Source organism: Poromitra crassiceps, assembly GCF_964638095.1.
Source record: "Poromitra crassiceps genome assembly, chromosome: 11".
Lineage (NCBI taxonomy): Eukaryota > Metazoa > Chordata > Actinopteri > Beryciformes > Melamphaidae > Poromitra > Poromitra crassiceps.
This window is the reverse complement of record NC_139643.1, coordinates 36,406,358-36,419,193: the sequence shown is the minus strand read 5'-3', so window position 1 is coordinate 36,419,193 and position 12,836 is coordinate 36,406,358. Positions and strand designations below refer to the sequence as shown.

General features: G+C 43.5%; 1 protein-coding gene across 1 annotated transcript; it reads right to left on the bottom strand.

Moving 5' to 3' along the window:
- Nucleotides 1-381: 381 nt before the first annotated feature.
- On the bottom strand, nt 382-12,814 carry LOC310785385 (uncharacterized protein). Its single transcript, XM_083646438.1, has 15 exons — nt 12,578-12,814; nt 12,330-12,398; nt 11,003-11,027; nt 8,871-8,978; nt 8,634-8,782; nt 8,462-8,536; nt 8,276-8,321; nt 7,686-8,029; nt 7,432-7,500; nt 2,924-2,951; nt 2,704-2,787; nt 2,474-2,604; nt 2,255-2,368; nt 2,069-2,096; nt 382-1,292 (listed from the first exon to the last, which is right to left on the bottom strand). The coding sequence occupies exons 1-15, from the start codon at nt 12,635-12,637 to the stop codon at nt 991-993; spliced, it is 1,632 nt and encodes a 543-aa protein (XP_083502564.1). The 5' UTR covers nt 12,638-12,814; the 3' UTR covers nt 382-990.
- Between the last annotated feature and the right edge of the window lie 22 nt (nt 12,815-12,836).

Sequence of the window (12,836 nt, the reverse complement as noted above, 5' to 3'; positions counted from 1 at the left end):
AGAACCTGAGTCTGAAACAACCTAGTGAATGCACTGACTTGCTTATAGAAACTTGTCGTTTTCATTTTTTTTTAATTAATTTATTCGTTCCTGACCAGTGGCCACTTTTACGGCAATTTCCGCATTACCTTATTATCTTGAAAAGGGAAACCAGCCATTTTCAAGAGATATACGTTTGGTAAATCATAAGTTTGTTTTATGCACATGTAACATGTCATGTGAAATACTAGATAATATACCAAATAACTGCATTTAGGCAGAGTTAACAGTCTAATTGTGTTTATTTCCTCTCAGTAAAACAAAATACACATTTTAAATAAAATACTGTGTAAGAAATTCAGCTAAATGTATTTGGTGAGCCAACTCAAATCTCCTGTGACCCACCTGTTGGTCCCGGCCCAGTGTTTGGGAAACACTGTGCTGCGTTCCCTGGCTCAGTGTCCTCTTGCTCCGTGTGTCCTCAGCTCTGGGCGGCAGCAGCCTATTGTCTGCTTGTTGCTGAGTGGAGGTGTGTTACTCTTCTGGTTATAATAAGCATCCCGGACTGACTGATACACCTGAATTCGCCTTCTTATGACCACGGCCCCCACCCCCTGGGTGATAAAAAAATAAATAAACCAACCAACCATCATCATCATCATCAGTATATAAATGGGAGCTAGTGCTCTGTCCGTTTCTCTGTCCCACTGTGATGTCATAAATCCCACTGTGACATCATCAGTGATGTCATAAATCCCAGAAGTACGCCATCAAGGAGCAGCCAGGGCTATATATATATACCTGTATATTCAGGCAAAGTACAGATACTCAAAAATGTTTACAGAAAATACAGTACTCATGTAAATGTACTTTGTTACTGTCCACCTCTGCTAATTGATCTATCGGAACTATCCGTTTTATAAGAACACTTGCACCCCCTTTGCCCTTTCCACCTCCTCTTTAGTTGCATCAGAGAAGCGACTCTTCTTTTTTCTTTTTCCATTGTCCTCGTTACTTGCAGCCCCCGTCCAGGAAGCCTCTGAATGGCTCTGGGATCTCCAGTGGTATCTGAGGGGCAGGGGGGGCGGTTCTGCTAGGCCCGGGGTTGTCCGCTGCCTCCCATATTTGTGGTGCTTTTCTTCCCTGGAGTAACACTCTGACACTTTCAAATAACTGATATTTGTCATACGGCTGGGCATTCTCCAAAGGTTCAGGGAACCTCCTCCTCTTGGCCTCATGTCTGCCTGACTCCCCGTCCAGGGACCACTGGTGACTCGGAGGGATATTATGGTCCATTTTTTGTTTTGGTGAAACTAGAGGGAAAGAGTAAACATAGAATTTTAGTCACAATATACAATCATTCTTATACCTTCTTTAAGCCCCAGTATAATGGCCCTCACCTATTTGCCATCTGCAGAACTTCCTAAGCCAGTTAATTGGAAAAACCCATATTTTGCAAACTAGACAGAGGGGGCACAGTGGCGCAGTGGTAGTGCTGTCACAGCAAGAAGGTCTTGGGTTCGATTCCCGCCTGGGACATTGTGGGCACTGAGGGTGTCCCCCCATTCCCATGTCCTCAGTGCCTACTACACATGTGGGCTCGTCAAAATGGCCTTTCTTTGCGGAGTTTGCATGTTCTTCCCGTGCTCCCCTGGGATTTCCTCCAGATAGGAACCCCCTGCTTAAAACATGCAAAAAAGAAAAGAAAAGGGACAGTCTAATAATGGTGTGGCTTCCACGCCATCAGTGGATGCAATGTGGATGCAGGCGAATGTGTGGATCTTCTAGATGGCTCCACCTGGTGGCCACGGCATAAAAAGTGGGACATGAGCCAGGTGGCACGAGGGATTTTTTCTTTATAGCGCTGCTCTCGCCCTCAAACTTTCCACTTTTGGTAGCGGACAAAGTTCTGATTCCCCACTTTTTGACCATCAATATTCATCAAAGCCTGACACTTCCAGGTCTATTTCTATGAAATAGGCTGATCAATAAATTACTTGGTTTGATTTTTCCTTGACATTTCTTAAGTAAACAAACTTTTGTGTTCCGTGTTCATATACAGTAGCCAAAGTAAAAGAATGGAGCCTACCTCTTGGGATGCCCACATTTCCGTTTTCCTTCATTGGCCAAAACACACAAAAAAGTTAACATTAACAATTTGTAAATACCACACACATCTTCTGTTACTCTCTAAATCACTTTGATTGTCTAGTGATCAAATGTAGTTATTATATACCTATAAATGTGACCAGCTAATTATGCGTCTGTTACCCACCCTTGGAGATCCTTGTCCATCCTGTCTCTCTAACACCTCTGCTATTGCCCTTATGATCTTTTTTGGCTGGGGCTTTCCTTTCGCCCAAGTCACCAAGTCTGGCCGTCTCAGCTCCTACATTCAAATCAAAGTAAAGTATTAAGTCAAGAGCACAGCAGAAATTCAAAAGCTCCAACTACTAGCAAATATCAGTTTGTTCTGAAAATGTGCACGCCTTACTATGCAGTTCTGCTGGTGTTGACCTCCAATGACATGAAAGACCATATTGGGTAGAGTTGCAGACCGTTGACATAATCTACAAGCGTAATGTATGTCGATCTGTACAGACACTTGTTCCACATAGTTCAGTCCTAGGAAATAAGAGAAGCAAAAATGTTAAACTGAGATAAAAATTAAATAATAATAATAATAAAATGAAAACATTTCAAGGTGATAATCATGTTGTTCACCAATGATCGGCTCATCAAGCTTCAGGTATTGTAGGTATTGTACAATGTCCTTGAAATCTAGTAAAGTGTGCTCCCTGACAAGGCCTGAGAAACAGAATCATAGTTAGAAAAAGATGAACAATACGACACTGACAGTTCAGGTCAAGAATTAAAGAAATAATCCAGCAATCTTACTCTATACCAGGAAGTGCCCAAACTGACAACGGTGAAAACTACTTACCCTGAGCAACCAAGGCATCCCCCAGTTTCTGCCAGGAATAAAAGGAGAGCAATAAAAATAACATCAATCAGTGGTGGGTAAACACGCCACAGTGCAGACTAGTGGCAAAGTTCACCACTGCTACAAACAGAGAACGGGTTAGATCATGGAAACACACGATCCGTTTACACATAAAGGTTCACCAAAACCACAGCTCATTTGAGGTGTAGTAAAGATAATGTCCTTTTTTCGCTTTGGTGAAACTAGAGGGAAAGAGTAAATATATAAATATATATATTCCGGTTTTGTTTTATTTAAAGATAAAGAGTTTTTTGTTTTTTTCCCCACTGATTTTTATCGCATTTTATCCCCCATTAGTGCTCACTTGATTTCTCAATCCTGGTTGCTACTCCATCCTCTGCCGATCTGGGGAGAGCCGAGACTGGCTCCATGCTTCCTCCGAGACATGGGCAGTCAGCCAGCCGCTTCTTTTCACCTGACAGAGGAAGCTTCACCGGTAGGACATAGCACGTGGGAGGTTCACGCTATTCCAACCAGTTCCCCTCCCTCTTAACACATTGAATGCCAGCCATGTTTTCATTCCTGTAGGTAAGTTGTGCCAGGGGTGTTTTTGACGATTCTGGCTCATTTTAGCAACAGCCGAGGATTCTTTTCTGTTAAGAATTCATGAACACCAATCATCTAAAAATAACTAATAGAATGTGTGCTTTCTCTGTCTAAAAGAGTTAGTTTGCAGAGTTAGTAGTTATGTAGATATTAGCCGTTGAGTACAGCATGGTTTCAGCGTCTGGAAATTTATTCAGAGATAAATGGCTTTTTGTGAAACAGTCACTTTAACCATTCATTTTTGGCATCAGTAAGACCGTCAGACATTCTAAACAATAGTTTTGAACAGTAATTTCCTCCATAACAACAGGAAACACCCCTCTCATTCAAACTCCTCCCTCCGTGTGTCTTCTCCTCCTTCCTCCTGGCTGTACAGCGGGCGTGTCAGAAGCGCTTTTGCTGCTGCCTGCCTGTGTGCCTGCCTGCCTGCTTGCCTGCGTGCGGACGCTCCTTGTGCGAGTCAAGATGGGCCGGGGAATGCGTGGGCGATGGGCAGATGTTGATTATGGCCTTTCTGAGGTGTTTCAAAGTGTGTTTCACCTATGATCTATTTTGCAAATCGCTCTCCGCTCTCTGTGTGCTGCTGCCGGTGCGCGGCCGCTCTCAGGCAAGACAAGTGGATTACTGTAAAATCGCCACGGCATTTCCTTGAACGGCTTGGTCCCGCGGCAGTTTTTTCTTTGATTTCGGTCGTCTGGGGGAGCACTGTCAACACTTAGTGGGTCGGTAAAATAGATTATACACATTATCTTGCTCCAATAGTGATCTCGAAGATGTAAAAGTTGTTGATTGATGTCCCAGCGTCAAAAAAAAAAAAATGTTTATGTAAGACGAGTAAACTCGGCTCTGGCACTTAAGCGTTGGATTATGTAAGACGAATTATTTCGGCTATGGCACTTAAGGTGTTAACAGGCGCCCTTAACGACCAGAGGAGGAACCACATTAGCAACCAGGATATTGCATGTTTTTGTGAAGGGGGTTCCTATATGAAGGAAACCCCCGGGAGGCACAGGGAGAACATGCAAACTCCACACAGAAAGGCCCTTTTGCCGACCCCACCCGGGCGGGCACGCATTCCTTCAGCGTTCACCTCGTCCCCAGGTGGGAATCGAACCCACGACCTTCGAGCTGTGAGGCGATAGTGCTTACCACTGCACCACCGTACCTCCCTTAAAGATAAAGAGTTAACGCAGCTACAGGGGGACTTTTAACTGGTTATCTCCATCGACACGGGTTCTCCTATCATTCCTACGCAGACGACACACAGCTCTACCTCTCTTTTCCCTCCTCTGACTGACAAATCTCTTCACGCATCTCCGCCTGCCTTAAAGACATAGGCAACCGGATGTCTTCTCATCATCTCAAACTCAACCTAGGTAAAACTGAACTTCTCTTCCTCCCCGACAAAGACTCCCCTCTGACCGATCTATCCCTATGCATCGACAATACCACCGTACTTCCCTCCCAAACCGCCAGGAATCTTGGAGTAACCCTTGACAGCCAGCTATCCTTCTCCGCCCACATTGCAGCGACAGCACGTTCCTGTAGATTCTCCCTCTACAACATCAGGAAAATCCGCCTGTTTTTAACCAGAGAAGCTACCCAACTTTTAGTCCAGGCACTTGTCATATCACGCTTAGATTATTGCAATGTTCTTCTAGCCGGTCTCCCCTCCTCTGCCATCCAACCCCTTCAACTCATCCAGAATTCTGCGGCCCGCCTAGTTTTCAACGAATCCAAATTCTCCCATGTCACCCCTCTCCTCCGTGACCTCCATTGGCTTCCAATCCTGTCACGTATTAAATTCAAGACCCTGGTTCTAGCCTACAGGGCTGTCTACTCAACAGCCCCCCAGTACCTTCAACCTATGGTCAACTTCCAAACCTCACTGCTCCCTCCGCCCCTCCACTAGTGCAGGCCATCTCGCCCCTCCCTTGCTTCGCGGGCTCAAGGGTCGCTCTTGATCGAGCATATTTTCCTGCCTCGCCCCAAAATGGTGCAATGATCTTCCCCCTATGGTTAGGACGGCAGAGTCACTCCCCATATTCCGGAAAAGGCTAAAAACACATCTCTTTTCACTCCACTTTGATCCCCCCTGACCCTACCTTCTTCCTCTTCTTCTTTGCTGCTCATGTACTTGATTTGAATTATGTTGTCACCAACCTATGATTTCTTCTTGATTTGAATTATGTTGTCACCAACCTATGATTTCTTGTTGTATGTATTATTATTGCTGGCATCGATATCTGTATACCTGTTTCTATGTCTTGCATACCTATGTACGTCGCTTTGGAGAAAGGCTTCTGCTAAATGAAATAAAGTAAAGACAACAAGACTCTTGACTGTGCTAACAGCTTCACATACCTCTCCATCGACAACAAGACTCTTGACTGTGCGAACACCTTCACATACCTCGGATCCACAGTCTCCAGCGACCTGTCACTTGACGTGGAACTGAGCACTCATTTTGGGAGGGTTGCCGCAGTGATGGCCAAGCTATCAAATACAGTCTGGTCCAACAAATACCTATGTGCACAAAACTTGGGGACTCCCAAGCCTGCATCATCAGCACTCTGCTGTACAGCAGTGAAGCCTGGACATCCGACACCAGGTGAGCAAAACGGCTTCTCAAATTGGGTTCCCAGCAGCACACTCCCAGAGTTTGAAGCCGATCGGATAAGCAGTTCTCAAGATAAACAGTTTTTTTGCGTTGCCACTACTGTAGGTTCCCAGAAGCGCACTCCTCAAGTGCGAAGTCGTTCGGACGAACGGCTGAACAGATAAACCGTTTTTTTGTGTTGCAAGTAGGTGATGCTATGACTTCCTGCATGTCCGAATTGCACAGGATTTGGCACCACGCTTCGTCGGGTTCCCGGCAGCACACCCCCCAAGTTTTAAGTCGATCGAACAAACAATTCTCGAGATAAACCTCTTTTGTGTTGCCAGTAGGTGGCGTAATGACTACGGTCATGTCCGAATTGCACCAAATTCAGCACTGCACTCTGTCAGGTCCCCCTAAGGCTTAGTTGGACGTTGGACTGTTTGTCCAATCGACTTCAAACTTGGGAATTGCGCTTAGGGCCTAAGCGCACTTCCTGAGTTTGAAGTCGATTGGAGAAACGGTTTCCGAGATATGTGAAGGAGAGACATACAGAAGGTTCTGCCTTTCTTAGACAGATTATTGAAAATATATAGTTGTGTTTAAAGTGATATATTGGAGGGACAAATCATAGGAACATTTTATACCCAGTTTCGATGTGGTTACACCCATAGGAGCAGTGTGGCACAAACTATAAGTAGAAAATGTGGCAAGAAAATCGATGTTGGAGAACACAGATCGTACCAGCACCACATCAGGCATCCAAATCATCACCACACAATGCATGATACCAAGGGATCCAAACCAAGGGGGTCCCATGCAACATCACTTGATGTCAAGTCCAGGAAGACAATATCAATGACAAATCATGATAGGACACAAGGATGGGAAACAACTGTCAAGTAAGGAATAATGGTCCCCAGATGTAAACAAAAGTAGCGAAAGCTAATATGTGTGACTGTGCACGTCCTGGTTCCAGCCAAGGAACCTACAGTATAAAGAAGGAAGAAACATCACATCATATCAACAATCTATGGGGCCAGAAGGCCAGACTTTGGGCCAGTTCTATTGAAGCCTATGGGAGATGCATGGAAAATCACACTAAAACCCAACCTAGCTACGTTGTATTTATTACCTTTGATGAAGAAATGCCTCTACTAGATGGAAGAACACTTCAGAGAATATAGGCTACTGACTGACTGATTTTTCCTAATGTGCACATGCACAACAATGCATGCACAACGATAATGATAATAATAAATTGGACTTATATAGCGCTTTTCAAGGACTCAAGGACGCTTACCCTCTGATGTAACACTGCAGTCAGGTGTATCTTATACGCGGTTTTACCCGGGTGTGTTGAATGGCAGAGCTGAGGGAATAGTCAAAATGTCAATCAGCATTCTTGTCATCTATCGTGACATGGAGCCACCAAGGAAACCTGGTCACCAGTAGTGGTTATTAGTAACGTTAAATTAATACTTGTAGATGATGCTTAAAGCTGTAATTCGGTCGCCATTAATTTATACGTATGTTGTCTTGAAAATGTGTCTATACCTCGCATTCAATGAATTCTTCAGTCTCATCATCGTGCGGTGTTGTTAGCAGACCATCCATTGTCGCTATATCGTTAGCTAACGTCGTTGCACCACGAGGGTCAGCAGAGTGAACTCGGCCACGCCGAACTTTGTCAGAGTAGAACTGCTTGAGGGCATCGCTTTCTGGGTGGGGCCTCCTGTGAGGAGGGGCCTCCTCAGGGTAAGTGTCTCCATGGTAAACTTGTCTATGGGGCATCTCATCCCTACTTCCGTCTCTTCTGTACCTATCTTCTGCATCTAGAGGATGGCTCCCTTGGTAGGAGTACTTCCCCTCATTATGGTCCGTTTTTCGCTTTGGTGAAACTAGAGGGAAAGAGTAAATATATAAATATATATATTCCGGTTTTGGTAGCAGACAAAGTTCTGATTCCCCACTTTTTGACCATCAATATCCATGAAAGCCCTTACACTTCCAGGTCTATTCAACTATTTCTATGAAGTAGGCTGAGCAATTACTTGGCTTGCTTTTTCCTTGAAATGTCTTCAGTAAAACAAACGTTTCTGTTCAGTGTTCATATACAGAAGCCAAAGTAAAAGAATGGAGTCTACCTCTTGAGATGTTTGATTTGTCCACATTTCCGTTTTCCTTTGGTGGCTAAAACACAAAAAATGTAACATTAACAATTTGTAAATACCAAAAACTTCCGTTAGGCTCTAAATCAATTTGATTGTCTAGTGATCAAATGTAGTTATTATATGCCTATAAATCTGACTAATTATGTGTCTGTGACCCACCTTTGGAGATCCTTGTCCATCCTGTCTCTCTAACAACTCTGCTTTTGCCCTTATGATCCTTCTTGGGATATTTGGCTGGCAAAGTAAAGTATTAAGTCAAGAGCACAGCAGAAATTCAAAAGCTCCAACTACTAGCAAATATCAGTTTGTTCTGAAAATGTGCACGCCTTACTATGCAGTTCTGCTGGTGTTGACGTCCAATGACATGAAGGACCATATTGGGTAGAGTTGCAGTCTGTTCACATAATCTACAAGTGTACTGAATGTAATTGTCACCACAACTGTAGATTAGATCAGGTGTTTGTTCCAAATGGTTCAGACCTAGGAAATAAGAGAAGCAAAAATGTTAAACAGAGATTTTTTTAAATATAAAATGAAACCATTTCAAGGTGATAATCAAGTTGTTCACCAATGATGGGCTCATCAAGCTTCAGGTATTGTAGGTATTGTACAATGTCCTCGAAATCATTGACATTGTGATGATCCTCCCGGTGCTGCGGCTCCCTGACGACACGGCCTGAGAAACCCAATCACAAGAAGAGAGAAAAAGATGAACATTACAACAGTGACAGTTCAGGTCATAAATAAGGATTAAAGAAATAATTTAATTATAAGTGCAGTGCTTAAAAAAAAGTATATAGACAAATTGGCCCTAATTGGCCCCACGCGTGGGCATGTGTGACTGTCAGTTCCATTTACAATGGTGTGTGTGTGTGTGTGTGTGTGTGTGTGTGTGTGTGTGTGTGTGTGTGTGTGTGTGTGTGAGTGAGAGAGTGCGCGCGCGCGCACACACACACACACACACACACACTTTCATTTCGTTTTTTCATTTCATTTATTTATTTGAATAGGGACAGTGCACATTAATGAACATGAGCATCAGGGATACAAATGTAAACATGCCGGATTATAGCACTATTGCTAATTCACATCTGCAGTCCCTAGTTGTGCACACACACACACACACACACACACACACACACACACACACACACACACACACACACACACACACAATATTTAGGGGAACACATCAACATTTTGGGAGATTTGGGAGCCATATTCCCGATAGTAAGACGAGAATATAGATGCCTCTCTCTTCTCTGTGCGTGCAGTACAAGATGGGATGCACCCCTCCTGCTAGTAAGCATTGCACAATGAACGGTAGTCGAATGGTACAGCAGCATACCCCCGTTCAGTCACCAAAAATACACATTCCAACAGCATCAAAACGCTCTACTGTATATTGTAAATGTTGTGACTCGTGTACTCACCACGCTGTGAAATAATAATTTTAATTGCAAGAAACGGTAATTTTCTAAGCAAATACATAGCCGGAACTACTTTCCAAACATGACCGCCTGGATTGCAGTGATTGCACACAGCAGCTCAAAAGCAACATGGCAACTAACGTTACTTCCATCAACAAAACAAACAAAAGGGACTGATGATTGCACACAGCGCCTCTGCCTCGGTCAACGTATGAGTAGAGGTCGTTGTTGACGGAAGTAACGTCAGTTGTCATGGTGCTTTTGAGACGCGGTGTACAATCACTGTGCCAGGCGGCCATGTTTGGAAAGTAGTTCCAGCTATGTATGTATAGAGTACCGCAGGAATGACCCCGGAAGTAGCACTTCGGTTCATCAGGGGAAATGGCTATGGGATTTTAGAAGAGGGATTTCGCTTAAATGCATGAAATAGGCTGTGGTCAACAAAAGTTTATGTGAGTGGTAATTTGTGTTCAGCAGAATAATCTTTACAAACATGGACCACTTTTATTACTTTTGAAGCATAAATGCAGTTTTTAGCCGATTTTCAAGAAAATGTTTAAAAAGTCATAAAAGTGGTCCTCGTTTGTTAGCCTGGGTAAACCCAGCCCCCAGTGACCTGCTCTCAGACCTGTTCGCAGTCACGTAGTGACTGGGAACTCTGAGAGCAGGTCACGTGGGGGCTGGGTTTACCCAGGCTACTCGTTTGTGGAGATTATTCTTCTGAACACAAAATACCACTCCCATAAACTTTTGTTAACCACAGACCTTATTTCATGCATTTAACCGAAATCCACATTCTCATTCACATTGGGTCCCTGTCTGAGGACCCAACATGGTGGCGATTTCTGGTTAAGCGTACAAAAATACGTCATTCTGGCGGGTACTCTATTTGCTTCGAGAATGACCATTTCTCGTAATTGTTCTCGTAATTCATTGTGCAAAGCTAACTAGCAGGAGGGGTGCATGGCATCTTGTACTGCACGCATAGAGAAGAGAAAGGCATCTATATCCTCATCTTACTATCTGGAATATGGCAAATAGCCAAATCTCCCAAAATGTTGGCGTGTTCTTTATTATCCTATCTGAAGAGATAGGACACCTTCAAGCCAGAGGTGGACCAAGACTGATAATATTGTACATCAAAAAACAGGCAATAGATTACAGTGACCTTTGTTGCCTTCATGTGTAGACTTAATAAGCTGTCAGAAGAGACAGCAAACTTACTCTATACCAGGAAGTTCCCAAGCTGACGAAGATGAAAACTACTTACCCTGAGCAACCAAGGTATCCTCTTTCTGCCAGGAATCAAAAAGAGAGCAATAAAAATAACATCAATCAGTGCTGGGTAAACACACCACAGTGCAGACTAGTGGCGAAGTTCACCACTGCTACAAATAGAGAAAGGGTTATATCAAGGAAACACACAATTAATTTACACAAAAAGGTTCACCAAAACCACAACTCATTTGAGGTGTAGTTTAAAGATCAAGAGTTAAGGCAGCTATGGGGGGACTTTTAACTGGTTATCTCCATCAACAAGACTCGACTGTGCTAACAGCTTCACATACCTCTCCATTGACAACAAGACTTGACTGTGTTAACACCTTCACAAACCTCGGATCCACAGTCTCCAGCGACTTGACGTGGAACTGAGCACTCATCTTGCGAGGGTTCCCTCAGTGATGGCCAACTATCAAATACAGAGTGGTCCCCACAAACACCCATGTGCACAAAACTCTACCAGGTCTACCAAACCCGCATCATCAGCACCCTGCTGTAAGGCACCCCTACACCCCTACACCAGACGAACAAAACAGGTTCCCAAATGGGGTTCCCTTGCAGCACACTCCCCGAGTTTGAAGCAATCAATGACAAATCATGATAGGACACAAGGATCGGAAACAGTGTCAACTGTCAAGTAAGGAATGATGGTCCCCAGATGTAAACAAAAGTAGCGAAAGCTAATATGTGTGACTGTGCACGTCCTGATTCCAGCCAAGGAACATATAAAGAAGGAAGAAACATCACATCATAGCAACAATCTATGGTGCCAGAAGACGTTGGGCCAGTTCTATTGAAGCCTATGGGAGATGCATGGAAAAGCACACTAAAACCCAACCTAGCTACGTTGTATCTATTACCTTTGATGAAGAAATGCCTCTACTAGATGGAAGAACACTTCAGAGAATATAGGCTACTGACTGACTGATTTTTCCTGATGTGCACATTCGTTTAGAAGCTGTTGATCTCCAAATAGACAGTATCCAAATACTATTATAGACATACTTTACAGGGCTCATTAAATGAACTATTTAGAGACCAGCAGCAACTAAGTAAACGAATGCGCACATTAGGAAAAATTAACTAATTGTGGCCCCAAAGTCTGGCCCCATAGAATGTTGGTAGTCTATTCAGGTTAATTGGTAATTAAGTAAAGTCGTAGCCTGCCTAAGTAAAGTTTATTTATAGCACCTTTCACAGACCAGCGTCACAAATTGCTTCATAAGATCAAATACAGTCAAAACAATAACAATAACGATAATGGTAATAATAAATTGGACTTATATAGCGCTTTTCAAGGACTCAAAGACGCTTACCCTCTTATGTAACTGTGTGGTCAGGTGTATCTTATACGCGGAGTCACCCTGGTGTGTTGAATGGCAGACCTGAGGGAATAGTCAAACTGTCAATCAGCATTCTTGTCATCTATCGTGACGGAGCCACCAAGGAAACCTGGTCACCAGTAGTGGTTATAAGTCATGTTAAATACTTGTAGATTATGCTTAAAGCTGTAATTCGGTCACCATTCATTTATAGGTATGTTGTCTTGAAAATGTGTCTATACCTCGCATTTATGGAATTCTTCAGTCTCATCATCGTACGGTGTTGTTAGCAGACCATCCATTGTTGTCGCTATATCGTTAGCTAACGTCGCTAGCAAAATTGTTTCAATTGGTCCGCAACCTAGACTAGCCTGTGGTAACGGCAGTAACGCTACCTTCTTATAACTCGGCGATATTTGACCAAAGGAAATTGTTTGTGTGATATTCGGTATTACTACAGTTCGCAATTTCAGCTCTGGAGCAGTGGGCCCTACTTCCTGT

Bases quoted from the DNA above. Each gene is read 5' to 3' on its own strand.
- LOC310785385 (XM_083646438.1), bottom strand. From the start codon at position 12,637: ATGGATGGTCTGCTAACAACACCGTACGATGATGAGACTGAAGAATTC. The intron at 8,979-11,002 runs GTAAGTAGTTTT...TGGGTTTCTCAG, and splicing joins GGATACCTTGGTTGCTCAGG to GCCGTGTCGTCAGGGAGCCG. The intron at 7,501-7,685 runs GTATAGACACAT...CTATTCCCTCAG, and splicing joins AAGAATTCATTGAATGCGAG to CTCTGCCATTCAACACACCC.